General features: G+C 42.9%; 1 protein-coding gene across 1 annotated transcript in view; it reads right to left on the reverse strand.

The window, feature by feature from the left end:
• Positions 1-2,063: 2,063 nt before the first annotated feature.
• slc6a4a (solute carrier family 6 member 4a) overlaps positions 2,064-25,341 on the reverse strand; it is a 42,314-nt gene continuing 19,036 nt past the window's right edge. Inside the window, exons 5-14 of the mRNA XM_084065189.1 lie at positions 21,801-21,939; positions 20,612-20,746; positions 19,862-19,965; positions 19,265-19,392; positions 18,554-18,666; positions 15,514-15,645; positions 9,907-10,006; positions 6,568-6,668; positions 4,381-4,548; positions 2,064-2,263 (exon numbers count right to left, since the gene is read on the reverse strand). Of these exons, the coding sequence (XP_083921315.1) occupies positions 2,189-2,263; positions 4,381-4,548; positions 6,568-6,668; positions 9,907-10,006; positions 15,514-15,645; positions 18,554-18,666; positions 19,265-19,392; positions 19,862-19,965; positions 20,612-20,746; positions 21,801-21,939 (1,195 nt within the window). The 3' untranslated portion in view covers positions 2,064-2,188. The remainder of the gene's footprint in view (positions 2,264-4,380; positions 4,549-6,567; positions 6,669-9,906; positions 10,007-15,513; positions 15,646-18,553; positions 18,667-19,264; positions 19,393-19,861; positions 19,966-20,611; positions 20,747-21,800; positions 21,940-25,341) is intronic.

The following is a 25,341-nucleotide window of genomic DNA, read 5'->3' on the forward strand; positions in this document are numbered from 1 at the left end:
TCATCGTGATGTCAGATCACACTGGCCACATACAACGTACGTACATACTGACAACCGACATGGCGCAGGATTCAAATTGTATATATATAGATATAATCGAGTAAATCGATTAGTCTGATGAACCACTGAAGCCCTGTTTTGATACTTTATCATAAAACCGTGTCGTGCAAAAATGGCTTAGTTCGAATATGAATCGCGATTCTAATGTTGGACGATTCAGAATCGATTCTCATTTTCCAAAAATATATTTTTTATCTATTTTTGTATTTTTGTATAATGACATTTTTGAGAAGTGGCAAGTTCTGGGCTGAATCGGAAAACATTTGAATCGAGAATCGTTTGTTTTGAAAAAAAAAAACAGAAAAAAACGGAATTGTGACCCCAAGAATCGGAATGGAATGGAATGGAATGGAATGGAATGGAATGGAATGGAATGGAATGGAATGGTGAGATAATAACAGACACTTCACAGCCCTAGTAGCCTCGATCTCCAGGCTTTTATTGTTTCGTTTTGCTAAAAAAAATAAAAGCCTGGACCAGCGCGTCGTGTGTACCCGGTATAGGAAGTGTTTCATTTCCCCAACCAACCAGAGTGCAGTGGGCGTCGCTCGTAATGTTGTGTTGACGGGGGGCGGGGGCTGACGGACAGATCGGTGAACCCGCCCCCTCTAGACACGAATGCTGCAGGAAGGCTAGTGCCGCCTACAGCAGCCCTAGTGGTCGTCCCTAATGTGGACGACGTGGGTCACTTCATTCATGAATGAAATGAATCAAACACATCAAAAAGGAGCTGAGTCTGCAGTATTAGAGCAGGGGGGTCTTCAACGTTTTCAGCCCAAGGACCCCCTTTAGCTGAGAGAGAGAGAGAGAGAGAGAGAGATGAAGCAGGGACCCCCCTCCGCCCCCCACCACCCCACTAAATATTGTATAGGACTGTGTTGCAGATTACAAATGCTCATAGATTTCTGAGACAGTTTTGTAGACTTTGACAGCACTGTGTGGAATGAACGTGTATTTTCAGACATTTAACCACAGTGCGCTCTTTATTCCCCCCTCTTAGTTCATGAGCCAGACAATATTTCATTATCAAAAGAGTGGGCAAAACCATACCTATATTAAATTGTTCATAGGGTCAGTACGAGTAAATAAATATATGATAACCTTTCCAAAGGATTAGCTTTTTCATGGTTATCACACATTTTGTTATTTTCCCCATACGTACATGACAGGTGAAAAAATGACAACATTTAAAAAAGAGTTATCATAATGAAACTTATAATGAAAGACAATGATTTATCGTATTACGAGTTTTCTGAAATTGTATATTTAAATATGCAAATTAGGCATTAGGAAAATATGCCTGAATTTTCATAACTTTCCAGAATCAACATTGGAACATTGGACAAAGCCAGAGTCAACATTCTTATTTCATTGTGTTAAGATGTTGGAGTCAAAGGTTTTTAACGAGGGAATATTCAATATCTGGCTCAATTTTGGGGCTCTGGCTCATGGACTAAATGCCTAATTTGCATATCTAAATATACAATTTCAGAAAACTTGTAATACGATAAATCATTGTCTTCATGTAAGTAATCAACTCAGGAAGTTTCATTATGATAACTCTTTTTTAAATGTTGTCATTTTTTCACCTGTCATGTACGTATGCGGGGAAAATCACAAAATGTGTGATAACCATGAAAAAGCTGCTCCTGTGGAGAGGTTATTATCATATATTTATTTACTCGTATTGACCCTATGAACAATTTAATATAGGTACGGTTTTGCCCACTCTTTCGATAATCATTGCTCAATTTTGGGGCTCCGGCTCATGGACTAACAGACCTCTTTGCCAAAAAATAGCCGATCTACAAGCTCACAACGCCTCGCAGCGCGAGGCGTTGTGAGCTTGTAGATCGGCTATTTTTCTCCACTCCCAATAGGCGTGCTATAGGGTTCAAGTGGTTAATGTAAAAAAAAAAAAAACATGATCCTATCACACAAAGATTTGGCGGTCAAGATGTGGGACGTGAAACACAGACGAACGAACAAACGAAGCACAAAGTGAACGGAACAGAAGAGAAGCCAGAGGTGTGTGCAGAGGCAGAGAGTGACAAAAAAAAGATATAGCCCCCCCCCCATTTTGTCCCGTGGTCGTGCAGTGTGGGGGCCAGGAGATGGCGCCACTGTGTCACACGGCGTTGGTGATGATGAGGTCTCTGTGGCCCTCACCACTGGGCACCGGAGTGATGCTCTTCAACAGACGCTGAGAGAGAGAGAGAGAGAGAGAGAGAGAGAGAGAGAGAGAGAGAGAGAGAGAGAGACAGACAGAGAGAGAGAGAGAGAGAGAGAGAGAGAGGGGGGGGGGGGGGGAGCGAGCGCGAGTGCAAGAGAGAGAGATAGACAGAGAGAGAGTGAGAGAGAGAGAGAGAGAGAGAGAGAAGGGGAGGGAGAGCGAGAAAGAGAGAGAGAGAGAGAGAAAGAGAGAGAGAGAGAGAGAGAGAGAGAGAGAGAGAGAGAGAGAGAGAGAGAGAGAGAAAGAGAGAGCGAGGGAGAGAGAGGGGGGGAGAGAGAGAGAGAGAGAGAGAGAGAGAGAGAGAATTTGATTTTTAAAAGCTCTTTATTAAATCCACATCTTTCCAATTCAGCCCATATTACAACCCGTAGGACAGTTAATTAAAAAAATAAAGCTGCTATGAACTGAACTGAGACACAGAGACACACAGAGAGAGAGAGAGAGAGAGAGAGAGAGAGAGAGAGAGAGAGAGAGAGAGAGAGAGAGAGAGAGAGAGAGAGACAGAGAGAGAGAGAGAGAGACAGAGAGAGAGAGAGAGAGAATGATGAAAGGAACATTATTATGCAAAAGAAGACAGAAAGGTCAGGGACACCAAGAGAGACAGATAGAGAAGTAATGAGAGAGAGAGAGAGGGAACGCTGGGACACTCAGACAGACAGACAGACAGACAGACAGACAGACAGACAGACAGACAGACCAGAGATTAAATAAACCTGATGAACGTAAACAGTGCAGATGATTCTGACCTGTGACTGGCCTCATCTGTCTTTGTTCATGTTTTACGCGCACGCGCACACACGCACGCACGCACGCACGCACGCACACACACACACACACACACACACACACACACACACACACACACACACACACACACACACACACACACACACACACACACACACACACACACACACACACACACATCAAAGAGAAGGGTGTGTGTGTGTTGACTCTGCTGCCAGCGCACAATGACACTGACACACTCTGTCAACGTGTGCGAGCGAGGTGTGTGTTTAGTGTGCGGTGGTGGTCAGGAGGTTGGAAGGCGACTGTGTGTGTGTGTGTGTGTGTGTGTGTGTGTGTGTGTGTGTGTGTGTGTGTGTGTGTGTGTGTGTGTGTGTGTGTGTGTGTGTGTGTGTGTGTGTGTGTGTGTGTGTGTGAGCTGATATGTACATTTGTGATTGTTCTTTTTTGTATGTTTTCTTTTTTATCCCACGATTTTGTAACCCTTTCTTTCACCCGGTGCCAATTTTCTAAGTGATCCTGGGCGCTACACTCCCCCGACCAGCCTATAGGAGCCCAGGGCCGAGCTCATGCCTCCTTCAATGCATGAGAGCCAACTGACCTTCTTGTCACCTGACAGGGGGGAGGAGTTTCCCCGGTAGGACGTAGCGCGTGGAAGGAACGCGTTATTCCAACCAGTTCCCTTCCCCTCCATCAGGCGCCCCGGCTGTCATGGGGGAGGCGGTATAGCGACCAGGATTACTACATGTTTTTGTGAGGGTATTAACTACCCTGAGAGACACAGGGAGAACATGCAAAGTCCACACAGAGCCAACCCCACCTAGGGTATGGGCGCTGATGACGCGGAGGAGAAGACACGCCCACAGCGTCCCCAGCGGGAAGCATTATTTTACACTTTGGCTATACGAGCTTGTAGATCTGCTATTTTTGAAAAATCATGAAAATGTGTGCAAATCTGTGAGTATATATATTTTTAAAGCAAACATTTTTAACTCAAATCTTTGCTTCTGGGGGGTCCCTGGAACAAAATATTTTCAGATGGGCGTCCGCGGTAAAAAACACATATAATTTTGGGGGGTCCTTGTCATGAAGAGGTTTGAGAACCACTGATATAGAAACGTATGTTTGTCAGAAAACTGTTGGGATTTAGAAGACATTTGTCGAATCGGTTTCAGGTCTTAAAGGAGCAGGTGGTATAAGTACCTGTTTAAAGGAGCAGGTGGTATGTACCTGTTTAAAGGAGCAGGTGGTATGTACCTGTTTAAAGGAGCAGGTGGTATAAGTACCTGTTTAAAGGAGCAGGTGGTATGTACCTGTTTAAAGGAGCAGGTGGTATGTACCTGTTTAAAGGAGCCCTTGGCGTTCAGCAGGTGGTACACCATGTAGGTGGGCACACAGATGAAGGAGGAGACCCCGATGCAGTAGCCCAGCAGGGTGGTCCAGGGCGGGTAGTCGTAGTCAAACAACCGGACCTCCGGAGGGAAGGCCAGGAAGCTGATGATGATGAACTGGAACAACATGGAAGATCAAAAAAACAACCGTTAGACATCAGGCCAGGGACGTCACGGCCATTCACTGTGCGTACGATGCGACACCCTCACTCTCACAGATCTGTGATTTCATGCCCCCCACTTTTTGGAAAAAAAATAAAATAAATTATAATAAATCGGTAAAATCAAGCAAAAATAAGAATTAAATAACCTAACCCTAACCCTAAACCCGAAATAAAGTTACCAAAACACGAAAAAAAACTAACAAAATCCGCCCAAAAAACGTGAAAGTTTTTAAAATACAGAATTTGTTTAAAATTGACAGTTACAAAAGTTTTTCACGCTTTTTCAAAAATAGCAGATCTAGAAGCTCATAGCGCGGCACCGAGTGCCGCGCTATGAGCTTGTAGATCTGCTATTTCTGAATAGCCAAAGTGTAAAATAAGGGGTATAGTCCACCGAAAGTCCATCACCCCCATCTTCTGAGAGCCTGTGACGTCCCTGGACATCAGGCTCATATCTAAGATATTACTGGTTAAATGAATCATCTGGACCCCCGAGGACCCCCGAAGCTCTAAACCCGGCTGACCCAATGCTACACCAGGTCCATACGGACACAACTTAATACCAAAGAAATGGTGGAGAGCGGTGTTGATTTTGTCGACTAAAACTATGTTTTAAATGTCTAAAAATGTTCATCGACTACCTTTTTTCACTGACGAACCAAATAATAATAATAATAAACTTTATTTGTATAGCATTTGTATGAAATGCAGCTCAAAGTGCTTTACAGAGCAAGGATACAATTACAGTTACAACCAATTTAACACAATTGGCTGCCATAATTATTTATTTATTTTCTACAGTAGACTGCCAGACTTTTTCAATTAAAAAACAAAAGTACTCAGGAGCCGAGATACAGAATTTTTAAGTTTTAAGTTAACAAGGAAGTGGATGGGAGTTTAAATCTTCGAAAAATCATATCTCCTTGGTCTTTGGGTCAAATTACAAAAAAATAAGAAATAGAACGCAGATCTGCGTCTTTGGCAGCACAATGAGGCAACAAAAAGAAAAGCAAAAGCATAAAACAACTAAGCATTAAAATAATAGCAAAAGGCAGTGAATCAGGCGATACAGTGAGGACATGGGTAACAACATAGAGACTTAAAAATCAACCAAAAAAACTGCTAAAAGCAAGAGTGAAGAAGTAGTAAGAGTAAGACAACTTCAAACTCCATTTTAACCAGTTAGATTCACTGAGAACACCCGTCCTTGGTTCTGGTGACTGATATTGTCCTTCTAATGTGTGAGGGGGGCCGTGTTTTATCAATTCATTTTCTCATTTATTTTATATCATTTCTTTGGCCAATGCAAACAATAAAATACAATCAAAACATGTAAGCAAAATTATCTAATGAACAAGACTTAAAGGATCTACACCATGAATTAAAAAAATAATAATAATATTTAATATCATATTGTTTATGTCCCTCAAACATTTTTCAAAAGGTTTGAGCCTAAATCAAGCCTCAGATATACTCATTCACACTAACTTCTCTCTGGCTTATAAAGCACTTTCACCTGCAATACCACATTGTCCTGTGTGGCACGGGGCGCTATTGAGCCAGTTTGTGCGCATGTTATCTCCTGGTTCTGAGTGGAAAAAGTTTTTTTTTTTTAAATGTAACTGAAAAATGGGAGGGATTGTACCCTGACGTGACGTCACGTCAGTTTGGCCTGTTTTGAGACCAATTTACAGAAAACCCCAGATATGCTGTGAAAGCCTGAGTGTTCAAACTGGGGTATTTTTGGGGATAGAAGAGAGGTAGGGGAGACCAAAAACACACAAAAAAAGAAGAAAAAGTTCAAATTCATGATGTAGTGCCTTTAAAAAATGCAAATATAAGCAGAAACATTGCGGTATCGCACAATATCTCTGTGTGTGTGTGTGTGTGTGTGTGTGTGTGTGTGTGTGTGTGTGTGTGTGTGTGTGTGTGTGTGTGTGTGTGTGTGTGTGTGTGTGTGTGTGTGTGTTACCAGTAAGAAGCAGGGGCAGATGGCCACCCAGCAGATTCTCCAGAACCATCCGGGAGAAAAACCCAACATGAGCTTAACGTCATTACAGAACCTGTTGGTACCTGAGAGAACACACACACACACACACACACACACACACACACACACACGCGCGCGCGTGCACGCACACGCGCACACCCCCACACACACACACACACACACAGACAGACAGACAGACAGGCGCGCGCACTCACGCGCGCGCACACACGCGCACGCACACGCACGCACGCACGCACGCACGCACACACACACACACACACACACACACACACACACACACACACACACACACACACACACACACACACACACACACACACACACACACACACACACACACACACACACACACACACACACACACACACGCAGAGACAATTATTCCAATTATATTCAATTCACCACAATTATAAAGTAAAATAGTGTCAGACATACTTCATTATGAAGACATTTCCTGGAGGCAGACATGCACTGGTGGTCAACGGTGGGCTCGGGGACCACCCGGCCGGTGGTCCACTTGGGTCCATGTGTTACAACACTCTCAAGAGTTAAATTAACACTTTGTTTTGTACTTAGATTGGGGACTCAGTATAGTTTAGATCAGTGACTCTCAAAAAATAATTCATTTCAAGGACCCCCAGTTTAGTATATGCATTAGAACCCTAATCAACACTGTAAAATAAAAATAAAAGTTACAGGAGTGCTGCTGGTATCCCTCAAAACACTGCTGCTGAGGGAAGGGAATAATGTTCAGGAGAAAAGAAAAATTACAAAGTCAAAAAGGAATGACAAGACCCAGGTCCAGGCACTCAAGGTGGATTTTATATCTAAAATGCCTTTATTCTATGCCTTTTATTCTATTCTCTCCAGCCCAAATAAAGGGCTTTTTTTTTACCAATAAAATCCACCTAGAAAGCTTTGGACCTGGATTTTGTACGTAAACAAAGGGAATTAACTCGTTCTCATGCTATATGCATCAAAACTGTGGAATGCCCTACCTAATGGAGTAAAGGAGTGTAAAACCCTACTCACTTTCAAAACCCGCCCTGAAGAAACACCTTAAAGGGACATTTCGCCGATTTAGCATCAAACCCCTATTTTTATCTATAGGTCTAGGACCCATAAACATGATACTGGTGTGTTTTTGTGTTTTATCTGTATTTTTAGATGTTTATCCATATCCTCAGAGACTATGAGTCACTATGAGCAAATTTAAAAATTTGCTACTGTTATCTACTACAAATATTATTAACATTGACTGACTGTAAGTTCTTCCAGGGGTGAAATGCAGGGGAGGCTGCACTTCCAAACTGGCCCCTGTCAAAGTCCCAACCTATCTGTCTGTTTTCTTAAGTGTCATCATGATTTGTGTGCGTGGGGATCTCATTTTAAATAAGCCATTGTGCTTTTATGGGCGATCCAGTTTAGAGCATTGGTTCTCAAAGTGGGGTCCGGGGACCCCCAGGGGTACTTGAGGGGGTTCCAGGGGGTCCCCAGCTAAATGATGGACAGGAACCAAATGGACCCTTATGGGTCTGTAACTCTGAGAGTGTACAAATGGAACCAAATGGACCCTAACGGGTCTGTAACTCTGAGAGTGTACAAATGGAACCAAATGGACCCTAACGGGTCCATTTGGTTCCATTTGTACACTCTCAGAGTTAAATTAACATTGATTTTACAATATAAATTGGGGTCCCAGAGATAGAAATGACATTAAATGGGGGTCTGTAGCCTCTAATGCATATCAAACTGGGGGCCCTTGAAATTAAAATGGTTGAGAATCACTGCTAGAGCCGTAAAAAATCTTCTCTTATGGGGGTCCATGGCGTATCTTTTCAAATGGGGGTCCGCGGGGCTAATAAGTGTCAATTTGGGGGTCCCTGGCATGAAAAGGTTTGAGAACCACTGGTTTAGAGGACCTTGTATTGTGAATTGTACTTCCATGTGCTGTTTCCATGTCTTTCTAAATAAAGTACTTCATTCATTCATTCAGCCTTTTGACATAATCTGTCCTCTCTCATGGACTGTAAACTGGTACTATATAGTTTGAAACTGTGAGACTTAATGTGTATAAACTCATTAAGAGTTACAGACCTGTAATGTGTCTGTTTTGGACCCCTCGGGGGTCCCCAGACCCTAAGTTGAGAACCACCGAGAACAAAATGCCATTATTCAGAGCTTCCTTATCATTACAGCGTGTGTGTGCGTGCGTGTGTGTGTGTGTGTGTGTGTGTGTGTGTGTGTGTGTGTGTGTGTGTGTGTGTGTGTGTGTGTGTGTGTGTGTGTGTGTGTGTGTGTGTGTGTGTGTGTGTGTGTGTGTGTGTGTGTGTGTGTGTGTGTGTGTGTGTGTGTGCGCGCGTGTGTGCGTGTGTGTGTGTGTGCGCGTGCGTGTGTTTACCAGGAAACACTTATCAGAGTTGTTTTGAAACCCCGGGAGGAACAGCCAGGAACTGCAGTGTAAGTCATGTACAGATGTCAGCCTGATGGATGGCACCTAATGTGTTTATAATGGCCTCCTTATGGCGTATTACACTTCACTTTGCTGTTTTATTTTCATGGCTAAACGTTATCTTACAAATCTTAACATTCTTATGGCATGCTCAGTGGTGGAAAAAGTACTTGCCTGTTATACTTGAGTAAAAGTATCAATACTGCAATCTGGAAATACTCTGTTACAAGTAAGGCCTGTGTTCAACATGTTACTTGAGTAAAAGTACATAAGTATCGGCATCAACATATAAAAGTACTAACTTATTTGACAATAGCAGATCTACAAGCTCACAACGTGTTGCATCGCAACGCGTTGTGAGCTTGTGGATCTGCTATTCTCAAATGGCCTACTGTATGTATAAAACAGGGCTAAAGTGGTTAATGTATGTTTCGTAATATCATAATTTATTATCTGAAAAGTAACTAGTAACTAAAGTTTTCAAATAATTGTAGTGGAGTAAAAGTACAACACTTGTCTCTGAGATGTAGTGGAGTAGAAGTAAAAGTACTGAAAAATGGAAATACAGAAGTAAAGTACGTGCGTGCGTGCGTGCTTGCATGCGCGTGTGAGTCATTCTGTCAGTGAACAGCTAATCTCCGGCACCGTTGGCTTGATCACAAATTGCATCGAACATGTTGTGCTTTTTGACAACATTATCAGCCAAAACATTGGCAATGGGTGGGTCCTAGTTCCCTTCAAAAGGTGGGATTAGCATTGTTGGAAAAAAACAAAAATACAAATCTGGCATCGGCTTGAGTTTAGCCGTCAGTATTCTCCCCCCCCCCCCCCTCAGTGTCAGTATTTACCGTAGAACCAGGAGACGGCGATGATCTCCAGCAGAACCACAGTGATGACGGCTGGACCGGTAGCGTACTCCTCAAACAGCTTCACCACGAACGCACCTCCCTGACCACACACACACACACACACACACACACACACACACACACACACGTACACGTGCATACACGCAGGCACGCACGCACACACATATTTTATTTATATCCACATAAAGGAGAATACATGCAGGGACACAAATATTATAGGTGCAGTAGGGTTACAATCACAAAATCATGGCATATGTCTTCATGATACAATAGGCATGTCACTCAGTACTCTCTATGCCTATAGAGCACCGAAGTCTGACGTAATTTACACATCCTAGGTTTGTCTACCTGGTTCGCAGTTTTCCACCCCCATTCTGAATCCCCATAGACGTGTTTAATATGGCGTCAAATAAGAACTATGTTCCAAAAATAAACAAATGACCCGGCGGTTTTACTCTTATGGATATGAAGCATCAACTGACGGTGAGAAAACGATAATGATACTTACGCCGAATTAGTTACATTTTCACCAGAAACAGACTGTATCGAATATAAGTGACTGACTATCATAAACGATACAGAACCTCCTCCCTGACAATATCGCCGAGACAGTTTGTTTATTTTTTGACCACAATTCTTATACGAGACGATTCTATGATGACCCAATGTTATTCTCCATAGAGAAATTACTTTACGAACCTGGGGGTGAACGAGTGACAGTGATGTTGCTAGGTTTTCAATGTAATGGGTCCTGGGATGCAAGGGTGGTCTTTTAGATGGGTCCCAGGGACATTTTATGGGTCCCACAAAAATGCACAGCGTTTAACTCGTGTTTCATCTTATATGGTTATATTCATGTACATGTATCTGAAAGAAAAGTACACAATTCCAAATCCGACAACTAGTACTTGTAGTACTTGATTTTTTTTTTTACATTAACCACTTGAATCCTAGTATCCCTTTTCTGAGGAGAACTTTAGCCAAAAATAGCAGATCTACAAGCTCACACTTGTGAGCTTGTAGATCGGCTATTTTTGGAGTTATAGGTGTGTAAAGGGAAAAAAGAGCAGCAAAAGTTTATCTGAAACACAATTTTATACAATATAGAGGGGGTCCCTGCTTCATCTCTCTCTCAACTAGGGGGTCCTTGGCCTGAAAACACTGAAGACCCCTGCTCTACAGGGAATTATTTGATATCTGGCTGCACGGAAAGACACAAGAATCACAGCTGCCATTAATTAGTGCTGTTCAGTGTTGATTGCGTAGTGGTCAAATTGGGGTCAACGAGCCATCGTTAACTTGCTTTGAAGTTGAGCTGTAAGTTGCGCAGCACTCGTGACTCTCTCCCTCTAGCAGCACTCGCACTGCCCTGAGACAGAGAGAGAATACTTCTCCATACGGCGGTGTTTTACCGAGATTTTTCTTGTTTTCTGCACTATGCCTTGTAATCCGCGGACGGCTTTGAAATCCACGGATGGCCTTCAAATCCGCGGTAATTTCCGCTAAATTGTAGTGCGTCCCATGGACGCAAGACGGTGCCATGAATGCGTCCTTTTTCAATATGGTGCGTCAGAGACGCAGGACGCAGGCCTATGAGCATCTCTGGAGTGACGTCAGGACTTCTGTACTCAATAAGTAACAGCGTCTCCGCCATATATGGCGGCTGCCAATTATAGCAGAGACAGCACAATACCTTGCCACCCTATTTTCCTCCTTTTTGGGCATCCTAAGTTGTTGAAGCCCTCTAATAACCAGGCTGTGGGTATAATGTCCCAGGCTGCCGAATATAAAAACAAATACTGTAGTCTGCACCTATAGCCCAGCTCTGAAGATGGTATGTAGGAGTGGTTGGTATTTAATGACCTTGGTCATAAAGGCTTCCTCTAGGCTAAGGTCAAAAGAGCAGACTATCTCTAACACAAACACTTCCCTGGACTCTTTATCAAGCACAATGACATCTGGTGTACTAGATTTCTGGGTTATCACAGAGATGAAACATGGATGAAATGACACAGGGATGCTTGTACATTCTCACTGCTGATGCATGATATTTTGATGTCCTTCGCTATGAGTTCCACTATTCCATTGTGACGTACATCCCTTTGTATGCATAGCAGCCATTCAAGATGTGCGACACACACACACACGCACGCACGCAAATTCGTGAAAACTCTACCCCCATTTTCCGATGGGGGCCAGTGGCCAAAATACGTGTCAATTTGGGGGTCTTTGGTGTTAAAATGTTTGAAAATCACTTCAGTGGGTAAAGTATTTGTTAACATTTCCAGGTTCTAGGGTTTCTGGGACTACAAGGAATGCATTGGAGAAAAACATAATTACACTAACACCTCTTCATCTAAATGTACGCTTTTGAGTGTCATGCATTGAGAATGATGACTATTAAGAGCATTGCACACTGATGAGCGATGAAGTTCTTTAAACGTGTTTGTTGAACATGATGGCCTGTAAATAATGATTGTGTTTCTATGGTTTATCACATTGCTCTGAACATGATCCAGATGATATTGTTTCACCACACTGTCATTGTTGTACATTGTAGTTGTGGATACATATTGTTTAAAAACTGTTTTCATTTGGGATATGTGTATCGTTTTCACGTTGCCATATTTTTGTAATCGGAAAAGCAATACGCCACACAAGTCCATGGACCATGGTTTACCGTGATTTTACCACGGCTAAGAGGGTCGGAGGCACTCTGTTCCGCATGGTGCTTCACTATACCACTTAGCTGTGGTAAAATCACTATACCCCTTAACTGTGGTAAAATCACTATACCACTTAGCTGTGGTAAAATCACTATACCCCTTAACTGTGGTAAAATCACTATACCACTTAGCTGTGGTAAAATCACTATACCACTTAGCTGTGGTAAAATCACTATACCCCTTAACTGTGGTAAAATCACTATACCACTTAGCTGTGGTAAAATCACTATACCACTTAGCTGTGGTAAAATCACTATACCACTTAGCTGTGGTAAAATCACTATACCCCTTAACTGTGGTAAAATCACTATACCACTTAGCTGTGGTAAAATCACTATACCACTTAGCTGTGGTAAAATCACTATACCCCTTAACTGTGGTAAAATCACTATACCACTTAGCTGTGGTAAAATCACTATACCACTTAGCTGTGGTAAAATCACTATACCACTTAGCTGTGGTAAAATCACTATACCACTTAACTGTGGTAAAATCACTATACCACTTAGCTGTGGTAAAATCACTATACCACTTAGCTGTGGTAAAATCACTATACCACTTAGCTGTGGTAAAATCACTATACCACTTAACTGTGGTAAAATCACTATACCACTTAGCTGTGGTAAAATCACTATACCACTTAACTGTGGTAAAATCACTATACCCCTTAACTGTGGTAAAATCACTATACCACTTAACTGTGGTAAAATCACTATACCCCTTAACTGTGGTAAAATCACTATACCCCTTAACTGTGGTAAAATCACTATACCCCTTAACTGTGGTAAAATCACTATACCACTTAACTGTGGTAAAATCACTATACCACTTAACTGTGGTAAAATCACTATACCACTTAACTGTGGTAAAATCACTATACCACTTAGCTGTGGTAAAATCACTATACCACTTAACTGTGGTAAAATCACTATACCACTTAGCTGTGGTAAAATCACTATACCACTTAGCTGTGGTAAAATCACTATACCCCTTAACTGTGGTAAAATCACTATACCCCTTAACTGTGGTAAAATCACTATACCACTTAGCTGTGGTAAAATCACTATACCACTTAGCTGTGGTAAAATCACTATACCCCTTAGCTGTGGTAAAATCACTATACCACTTAACTGTGGTAAAATCACTATACCACTTAACTGTGGTAAAATCACTATACCACTTAACTGTGGTAAAATCACTATACCACTTAGCTGTGGTAAAATCACTATACCCCTTAACTGTGGTAAAATCACTATACCCCTTAACTGTGGTAAAATCACTATACCACTTAGCTGTGGTAAAATCACTATACCCCTTAACTGTGGTAAAATCACTATACCACTTAACTGTGGTAAAATCACTATACCACTTAGCTGTGGTAAAATCACTATACCCCTTAACTGTGGTAAAATCACTATACCACTTAGCTGTGGTAAAATCACTATACCACTTAGCTGTGGTAAAATCACTATACCACTTAGCTGTGGTAAAATCACTATACCCCTTAACTGTGGTAAAATCACTATACCCCTTAACTGTGGTAAAATCACTATACCACTTAGCTGTGGTAAAATCACTATACCCCTTAACTGTGGTAAAATCACTATACCCCTTAACTGTGGTAAAATCACTATACCACTTAGCTGTGGTAAAATCACTATACCACTTAACTGTGGTAAAATCACTATACCACTTAACTGTGGTAAAATCACTATACCACTTAACTGTGGTAAAATCACTATACCACTTAGCTGTGGTAAAATCACTATACCACTTAACTGTGGTAAAATCACTATACCACTTAGCTGTGGTAAAATCACTATACCACTTAGCTGTGGTAAAATCACTATACCACTTAGCTGTGGTAAAATCACTATACCACTTAGCTGTGGTAAAATCACTATACCACTTAGCTGTGGTAAAATCACTATACCACTTAGCTGTGGTAAAATCACTATACCACTTAGCTGTGGTAAAATCACTATACCCCTTAGCTGTGGTAAAATCACTATACCACTTAGCTGTGGTAAAATCACTATACCCCTTAACTGTGGTAAAATCACTATACCCCTTAACTGTGGTAAAATCACTATACCACTTAACTGTGGTAAAATCACTATACCACTTAACTGTGGTAAAATCACTATACCACTTAGCTGTGGTAAAATCACTATACCACTTAACTGTGGTAAAATCACTATACCACTTAACTGTGGTAAAATCACTATACCACTTAACTGTGGTAAAATCACTATACCACTTAACTGTGGTAAAATCACTATACCCCTTAGCTGTGGTAAAATCACTATACCCCTTAACTGTGGTAAAATCACTATACCCCTTAACTGTGGTAAAATCACTATACCCCTTAACTGTGGTAAAATCACTATACCCCTTAACTGTGGTAAAATCACTATACCACTTAGCTGTGGTAAAATCACTATACCCCTTAGCTGTGGTAAAATCACTATACCACTTAGCTGTGGTAAAATCACTATACCCCTTAGCTGTGGTAAAATCACTATACCCCTTAGCTGTGGTAAAATCACTATACCACTTAGCTGTGGTAAAATCACTATACCACTTAGCTGTGGTAAAATCACTATACCACTTAGCTGTGGTAAAATCACTATACCACTTAGCTGTGGTAAAATCACTATACCACTTAACTGTGGTAAAATCACTATACCACTTAGCTGTGGTAAAATCACGCTAAACCATGGACTCTTCAGACTTACTGCTTTATACTTGTAATATTTATATTATGTGAGAGTGGACAGCGCCCCCTGTCTGTAATACAGTGTAACTTACATATGTGAGAGTGGACAGCGCCCCCTGTCTGTAATACAGTGTAACTTACATATGTGAGAGTGGACAGGGCTCCCAGGTAGCAGACACACACCAGTCCAAAAACGAACCACTCCCTCCTCTTGGCCAGGATGTGTGGGAACTCATCCAACATGGCGGTGATGATCCCCTCCAGACCAGCAAACTGCACAGAGAGTCAACAACAACAGAGAACAGAGAAAGAGAGACGGTTTAAAACACCAAGTTAACTCATTCACTGCCAGACTTATTTCTGGCTGTGTTTCCCCACTGCCAGCGATTTAGTGTTTTTTCTAAAATTGTTTAAAACATTTTTTTTTTTCTTCATTATGATCGCAAGTCCAGTCGTTTCTAAACACACAGGCGAGTCGTGCACGCCGCTCAGACAACTGACATTACGGCCGGGGCGGAGTCCTTCTCCTCCAGCCCAGTGTAAAAACACCATGTATCGCCATGTGAACGGAAAACTCACTTACTTTTTCCACCTCGCCACAGACCTCGCTAAATCCCTTATGATCGCGTTTTCAACTGTTTGTTGACACACAGGGTAGTTGTGTGAGTGGCCCAGAGAAGACATTTTCAAATCGGCGACATTCCATTTTGCAGCAGTAGCAGTTTCAAAACAGCGACGCGAAACAGTGTTCCGCGGCGGAGAAATGCAAAGCCGAGAAAATGCCGTTTGAAAGCGGAACCCAAACAGGAAGTGGGCGGGAGCGAAAATCTTTGATATGACGTATTTCCGTATCCGGGTGTGCTACAATGAAATGTGTCGTGTCGAGAGATGAAGGACCTTGAGATCTTGTTTTAAAAAATGATTTTGCAAAATTACGCTTTTTACGTCAGAGGCAGTGGATGAGTTAAGGGAGGACTGGGAGGAAAGAGAGACAGTTTAAAACAGGGGTCTTCAACAGGGGGTTCGGGACCCCTAGGGGGTCCTCAAGAGTTACTACGGGGGGCCACCAAATCTTTGTGTGATAAGATCCAGTTTTTTTACATTAACAACATGACCCCTAGCGTTGCTATTCTGAGTGGAACATTGGCCAAAAATAGCCGATCTACAAGCTCACAGCGCCTCGCAGCGCCTCTACACCAAACCTCCAAAAAGAGGTTTGGTGTAGAGGTGGGAATAAAGAGCAGACAACGTCTTGACAGTTTAAGTGGTTAAATGTCTGAAAATACACCTTAATCCAACACGCACTGATAGGGCTGTCAAAGTCAAAAGCTGTGAAAATCTCAGAAATCTATGAATATTTTTTACCTGCAACACAATGTTGAGAGAAAAGAGAGACAGAAAACACCAAGGGATGGAGACTTTACAAGCTCACTCGTTGTGAGCTTGAAGATCGGCTATTTTCAAATGGCCAAAGTATATATAGGTCTGAAGTGGTTAATGTATGCTTCTTAAGTAAGTAGTAACTAAGGTTTTCATATAATTATAGTGGAGTACAAGTATAATATTTGCCTCTCTGAGATGTAGTGGAGTAGAAGCAAAACTACTGAACATGGGAAATACCCCAGTAAAGTAAAAAATACCTCAACATTGTACTTAATTATAGTACTTGAGTACATGTACTTAGTTACTTTCCACCACTGGTAATATCCTGCCAGGCACACACACACAGAGAACAGCAGCATAACAACAACACACTGATTATCTCTATGTGATAAACGGCTTCCAGGTCCTTACAGCTGGGTATCACAGCAGATAAACAGCTTCCAGGTCCTCACAGCACAGCCAGATAACTGCCACGTCTCACAGAGACAATATTACATCACACCACGCCACTGATACCAGCCTCCACCGCGCTGCGCGGTTTGTTGACCGACACGACCGCCGTGCTGCGAGATGGAATAGTGAACGCAAATAATAGCTTAACCCATTCAAGACTGGGAGAGCATCTGTCATTTCCTATTGTAACCATTATCTTATACTTTGGCTATACAAAAAATAGCAGATATACAAGCTCATAGTGCAGCACTGAAAGCTGCACTATGAGCTTGTATATCTGAGTCGATGAGTTCACACCCTCATCAACTCGGGGGGGGTGTGATGAGATCACACCCCCCAATACCCTGGACCTGCACCCTCATATCCAATATTTGCTCCTCTGCCAAAAATGTTGGTGTAATCCTGGACATCGCCTTCAAATTTGACAAAAACATCAGTTCCGTCGTCAAAGCCAGCTTCTTTCAAGTCCGACCTCTCGCCACGGTTAAGGCCTATCTCCCCCGACGACCATTAGAAATAGCTATTCATGCCTTTATTTCCTCACGACTCCATTCCAAAATGCCGCGGCTCGCCTTCTTACCGGCACAAAAAAGACGTGAGCACATCAGTCCTGTCCTGGCCTCACTTCAATGGCTCCCTGTCAATTTCAGAAGGTCATTTTAAGGTCCTTTTATTTGCTTTTAAATCTCAAAACAGGGCTCTGAGGTCTGCCGATCAGTCGCTACTGGTCGTCCCAAAGACCAGTAAAAGGACCAGGGGTGGCCGCGCCTTTGCCGCTGCCGCCCCCACGCTCTGGAACGACCTCCCTCTCCCCATCCCATCTGCCCAGTCCAGTGGGGCTTTCAGATCCATACTTTGGCTTTCAATTGCACTTTATCTGCTACCGTGTCTTAACAATGTACTGTACCCTATTGATGCTTTGTTTGTCTCAACCTTGTACAGCACTTTGGTCAGCTTCTGTTGTTTTAAATGTGCTTTATAAATAAAGTTTGATTTGATTTGATTTGATCATAAGGACATCTATAATGATCATAAGGACATCAGTGTAAGGACCATAAGGACATCAGTATAAGGACCATAAGGACATCAGTATAAGGACCATAAGGACAGCAGTATAAGGACCATAAGGACAGCAGTATAAGGACCATAAGGACAGCAGTATAAGGACCATAAGGACAGCAGTATAAGGACCATAAGGACATCAGTATAAGGACCATAAGGACAGCAGTATAAGGACCATAAGGACAGCAGTATAAGGACCATAAGGACAGCAGTATAAGGACCATAAGGACAGCAGTATAAGGCACATAAGGACATCAGTATAAGGGTAATAAGGAGGACTAACCGTGCTGTCCAGACCCAGCATGATGATCATGAGGAAGAAGATGATGGAGAAGAAGGTAGCAGCAGGCATGTTGGCGATGGCCTCAGCATAGATGATGAACAGCAGACTGGGGCCTGTGAACGTGTGACATGATGTTATGTTATATTACAGTATGTTAACTCATTCTGTGCCATTCACGTATAATCCGTCCACTTTTTCATTTGCCAAGGGTGCCATTGACGGATAATACATCCAGACTGTGTGTTCAGTGTTTACCACTAGATGCCATCCTATGAGCCATCAATTCAGGCTCCGAGGCAGAGAGATCTAGAGATCACGTGATCACAACATGTTATGCTCCATCTGCTTCCTGCTTAGCGCGTGCAGTAAATCAGCTGTAAACTTGAGTTGCTTTTTTCCCCCTCCATTTTTGACCAGACACGCTGTTTTCAATGTGAAAGCGAAAGGCAAGTTCCGGTGAAAATGTTTTTTTTTCCTATGGAAGCACAGTGAAAGCCCCCGTGATTACCAACCATCAGAGGATCGATCATACTAAAGACAATATTCTGTGACTACTTAAAAAGGTAAAACTAAATCGCTGGCACACTGGGCAATTATTTTTTTATTTACTTGGCACTGAATGAGTTAAGGTCATGGTACCATCTATGTTTTACTATAAGGTTAACGGTCGTGGTACCATCTCTGTTTTACTAAGGTTAAAGGTCATGGTACCAGCGTCTTTGGCCACGGTGTCCACACTCTGCTGTCTCATCTCAGCCATGTATCCCAGCACGGTGAAGATCACAAAGCCAGACAGGAAACTGGTCATACAGTTGACCGAGCTGGTGAGCAAGGCATCCCTGAAAGGACACACAGGAGAGATCACAATTAGTGTTAGATTATGTCTTTTCACTGAACCCTCTGCCGAGTGAAGGTCTTTACAGTACAGTAACGGTACAATGGACCACAATAAACACACAAGCCTTTTAGCATTGTTTTGTTACTGTACTGTCGTACTGTTTTCAAACGTCTTAAAGGTTTCATGACATCTAATTTCTATTTCATTATTTATTTATTTTGTTTTCTGACCTCTATTACACCCAAAAAAAAACTAACTTTGACATTCAGTGGATTTTCTGTGGTCTGGGGTTTTCTGAATAAATAGGCGGGGGGGGGGGGGGGGGGCGATGATTGACAGGCAAAATCCAACAACAGTGACATCCAAGCAAACAAATAGGTTTCTTTTTTAATTTTGCAGCTGAAACTTACAATAGGAGGTTGTGGGGGAAAGTCAAAGTCACTTACAGGGGGTTTGTGGGTGATACTCACTTGTAACAGTTGTTGTGGAAGGGGTTGTAACTGGCGTAGGCCAGCAGCACCCCAAACCCTGGACCCAGAGAGAAGAAGATCTGAGCTGCTGCATCGATCCACACCTGGGGGGGGGGAGAGAGAGAGAGACAGAGAGAGAGAGAGAGAGAGAGAGAGACAGAGAGAGAGAGAGAGAGAGAGAGAGAGAGAGAGAGAGAGAGAGAGAAGAGAGAGAGAGAGAGAGAGAGAGAGAAAGAAAGAAAGAGAAAGAGAGAGAGAGAGAGAGACCAGAGGAAAAGAGAAATCAGAAGAAAAGAGAGGAGAGAGAGAGAGAGAGAGAGAGAGAGAGAGAGAGAGAGAGAGAGAGAGAGAGAGAGAGAAAGAGAAAGAGAGAGAGAGACCAGAGGAAAAGAGAAATCAGAAGAAAAGAGAGGAGAGAGAGAGAGAGAAAGAGAAAGAGAGAGAAAGAAATCAGAAGAAAAGAGAGATCAGAAAAGAGAGGAGAAAGAGATCAGAGAGAAAATAAAGATTTGATCAACACATTGACTGCCACACTGACGTAGATCTACGTCATCTGTTGTTTTCAGTGATTGCGCTAGAGGGCGCTCTTCGCCAACCTATGAATTGACTTCCAGAGAAGAAGAGACCTGGAAATGCCCATATATGGGACAAATCGACTCCATACTGGGTGTGCGTATCGCTTTAAGAGTTATTATTATTATAAGAGAAATCCCCTCCCATTCATTTCAATGAAGCGATTGGCTGACTCACTGTGGTGCTGAGGAGTTTCTCCCAATCAGGTTTGAGATAAAAGACCACGCCCCTCCAGGCTCCGGGCAGAGTGGCTCCACGGATCAGCAAGACCAGCAGGACCAGGTAAGGAAATGTAGCGGTCACCCACACCACCTGAACATGAACACAATATATCCATATAAACACACACCGCCTGAGAATACATACAAACTAGAAGAAGTGCTCCTCGGAGCACAGATCTCTGCCAGGTCAGGTAGGTTATTGTGGGCCAGCAATGTTCTGAATTCGACAATCAGGCTGTAATGTGAAAAATAGGACGGATCGGACCGATTTGTGTGATGTTAGGACATTTGTAGGAGTAATATGAAAAAAAATGTTTTACAAAAATCGTCCTCCTGGTGGCGCTATAATAGGGCAATGTTGAAAGAGTGGCATTTGTTCCTCAACATAGTGCAAATGTGCGTGCCAAGTTTCACCGCAATCGGACGCTGTGTTCATGATTTGCAAAGATTTTATCTCACGATTTTTCACCCAGTGCCCAATGCCTATAAGCTTGTAATCCTGGGCACTACTCTCCCTCTGCCAGCCTGGGGAGAGCCCCGAACGGAGCTCATGTTTCCTTCAACGCATGAGGAGTGAGCAGACCGCTTCTTATCAGTTTCCCCGGTAGGACGTAGCGCGCATATTTCGCCGCAGGCTGAAAACCCACCTCTTCAGGAAACACTACCCTTCCTCTCTGCCTGGCCTACTTGTTGTTAACTAGTTGTACGGACGCTTGTTTTCTATTGTTGCATTGTTTATTGGATCTTTGTTTAGTCGATACACTTATTTGCTTTAGCTCGTGCTCATTTGATTTTGCTATTTTGTCTCATCTGTTTAAGGAAAGTAGGTAGCTGATATATTGCACTTTTACCTTAGCGCTAGGTATACTCTTGGTTGCTTGTTATTGCAGAAAATGCACTTCAGACTTCTGGTGATTAGTAGTGTTCGTTCCCTACCTATGTTGAATGCACTTATTGTAAGTCTGCTAAATGACTGTAATGTAATGTAATGTGGAAGGAACACGTTATTCCACTGTCCAACCCAGGCCAGGTCAGTGCCAACTGGGACTGGTCCTACTGAACTCTTTCAACAACAACAACAACAACACGTGCGGGTCCACAGCGCCCCCCCCCCCCCCCCCCCCCCCGCAGGCCATCAGCCTCACCTTCCCGGAGGTCTTCACTCCCTTCCAGATGCTGAAGTAGACGATGGTGAAGATGAAGAGCAGACAGAGAGCCAGCTGCCAGCTGACCGCACCCAGCTGATGGAGACCTGGAGACAGGTGTACCTGGAGGACGTGACGCCTGGAGGGAGGGAGAAGAACTACAGTTAACATCTAACTGATGGAGACCATGGAGACAGGTGGACATGTGGGACATGACGGCTGGATGGAGGGAGAAGAGATATACAGTTAAACCTGTAAGGACATTGGTTCTCAAAGTGGGGTCCGGGGACACCCAGGGGTCCTTGAGGGAGTTCCAGGGGGGTCCCCAGCTAGATGATAGATAGTTAGGAACCAAATGGACGCTTATGGGTCTGTAACTCTGAGAGTGTACACATGGAACCTAATTAGGTTACATGTGTACACTCTCAGAGTTAGATTAACATAGATTTTACTAAATAAATTGGGGTCCCAGAGATTAAAATGTCATTAAATGGGGGTCCGTAGCCTCTAAGGCATGTCAAACCGGGGGTCCTTGATATTAAAACGGTTGAAAATGACTGCTAGAGCCGTAAATATCTTCTCTTACTAATGGGGGTCCTTATAGGCATCTCTTTTCAAATGGGGGTCTGCGGGCTAATAAGTGTCCATTTTGGGGGTCCTTGACATGAAAAAGATGGAGAACCACAGCTATAGGACATGATGTCTGCATGAATGGAGAGAGAGAGAGGAGGAGATGACACCGGAACAAACACAGAGAGGGGGACAAACAGTAAGAGTTGAGGAGCAAGAGGAATGAAGGAGAAAGGACAAACAAAAAAGAATAATCACAGAGAAGAAATGGAGAGCGTGATGCAGAGAGGGAGACTTTTTATCCCACAATTTTGTAACCCTTATTTTTCACCCGGTGCCAATTTGTGATCCTGGGCACTACACTCCCCTCACCAGCCTAGGGAGGCCAGGGCCAAGCTCATGCCTCCTTCAATGCATGAGAGCCAACTGACCTGCTTGTCACCTGACAGGGGGGAGTTTCCCTGGTTGGACGTAGCGTGTGGAAGGAACACGTTATTCCAACCAGTTCCCTTCCCCTCCATCAGGCGCCCCGGCTGACATGGGGGAGGCGGTATAGCGACCAGGATTACTACATGTTTTTGTGAGGGTATTATCTACCCTATAGGAGACACGGGGAGAACATGCAAACTCCACACAGAGTAGGCCCTTTCACCAACCCCACCTAGGGTATGGGCCAGTGATGCTATGCTCATTTGAGAAGTGGTTGCTCTCTATTTTAATCGTGCGCGCGCCCGCGCACGTGCACGTGCGTGCCCTCCCGTGCATGCGCATAAATGTTCCCTCATGTACTCAGTGCGCACTGCTCACAGAACAGCTCCGACCAGCATTATGATTATTAAATGTGCATAGTAGGAAACATGTTTGTATAGGAAATTACTAGTTTTAGTTTAGTTTTTGTAAATGTTGCCTTGCAATAGAGAAGCTGAAAAGGGTGGCAGGATGTAGGCTATATAAAGAAATGATGTCAACAGATATGGTGGAAAAACAAACAATGTTTTAAATGTAGTCAGTTACATTGTTAATTTAGTTTGTATTTACTTTTCTAGTTTAAGTTAATTCAATTAAAGACATTGTTACGGGGGCAGACAGAGTTTGAGACGAGGGTGAGAAAGATGACACCTCCAATCTTATACAGTGTATATGAGGACGTAGTTTAACACACCTGACGACCTGAGCTATTGTTATGCTAAGTAGCCAGGTACTCGCTCGGCGCACGGATCGAGTGGAACACATTCTTGCATGCACGCTCGTGCACCTCGCGTGCACATCCGTGCATGTGCCTGCGCGTCCCCCTGGCCAAATAAGTGGTTGCTCGGCGTGCAACCCCGTCCACTGAGCATTGCACCCCTGGTATGGGCGCTGATGACGCGGGAGGGAGAGGGAGAAGAATTGAAAGGGAGGGGGAGAGAGAGAGAGAGAGAGAGAGAGAGAGAGAGAGAGAGAGAGAGAGAGAGAGAGAGAGAGAGAGAGAGAGAGAGAGAGAGAGAGAGAGAGAGAGAGAGAGAGAGAGAGGAAGAGAGAATAAGACAGGACAGGGCTTCTAGACCTTTCCATGCCAAGGACCCTACATAGCCACTCTATTGCCATATGGCTATAAAAGAAGATGCAACAATAGCTAATCTATTCGATTTTCACTTTTTTCTTATGACATACCACTATTTTAGAAAATATTTGGCAATAATAATGAAAGACAAAATTGTGACGCCAGGATGAAAGTGGTTTCGAGGAGTGGTTCACCCCAAAAAATGACTTATTTTCTATCAATTACACACCCCATGAAGCCTAATAATAATTAAAACTCGAATTTGATGACAGGCGGTCTCTCCGGTAGGACTCTCAAAGAGTCTCCTTTGTGTCTCTTTACCGGAGAGACTCCACCGGTCATCAAATTATTGGCTCAGGAATGCGACAAAAAAAACTAAAAAATCTCCATGAATTCAAGGCTTCATGGGGTGAATTCAAGGCTTCATGGGGGGTAATTGATAGAAAATAAGTCATTTTTTTGGGTGAACTACTCCTTAACTTGCACAATATTTTCTTTCTGCCCCCACTTTGAGATTTTGATAAGGAGCGAGGGAGGAAGAACCAGAGGAGAAACAGGATGGAAAACAAGTCATTTATATGCAGAGATACACATAATATACACGTCCACCCACTTGAAGAGGTCCTAATGAAATAAAAGCCTATAAACAGATAAACAGAGAGAGAGCGCGTGGAAAAAGTACTCAAATGTTTTTCTTAGGTAAAAGTATCAATACTGCAATGTGGCAAGTACTCTGTTACAAGTACAAGTCCGGAATTCAACATTTACTTGAGCAAGAGTACAAAAGTGTTGGTATCAACATGTACCAACAGTAAAAGTACTAAAATGTTTGAAAATAGCAGATCTACGAGCTCACAACGAGTCGCGATGCGACCCGTTGTGAGCTTGTAGATCTGCTATTTTTTCAAATAGCCTAGGTATAAAATAGGGCTAAAGTGGTTAATGTATGCTTTATAATGTAATAATTTATATCTGCAAAGTAACTAGTAGCTAAAATGTTCAAATAATTGTAGTGGAGTAAAAGTACAATATTTGCCTCTGAGATGTAGTGGTGTAGAAGTAAAAGTATTGACAATTGGAAATACTCGGGTGAGGTAAAAAGGACCGCAAAATTGTTCTTAAGTACAGTACTTGAGTAAATGTACTCGGTTACTTTACACCGCTGTATAACAGTGAAGTTAATAATTACTTTCTCGTTGACACAACCTCAGGTTCAACTCCTGAACGCAGACACACGGCGGGACAAGAAAACAGTGCGTTGGAACGAACCCAACCCAGAGAGGTTACACACACACACACACACACACACACACACACACACACACACACACACACACACACACACACACACACACACACACACACACACACACACACACACACACACACACACACACACACACACACACACACACACACACACACAGC

Source organism: Gymnoscopelus microlampas (genome assembly GCF_963454915.1).
Source record: "Gymnoscopelus microlampas genome assembly, chromosome: 8".
NCBI classification, from domain to species: Eukaryota; Metazoa; Chordata; class Actinopteri; order Myctophiformes; family Myctophidae; genus Gymnoscopelus; species Gymnoscopelus microlampas.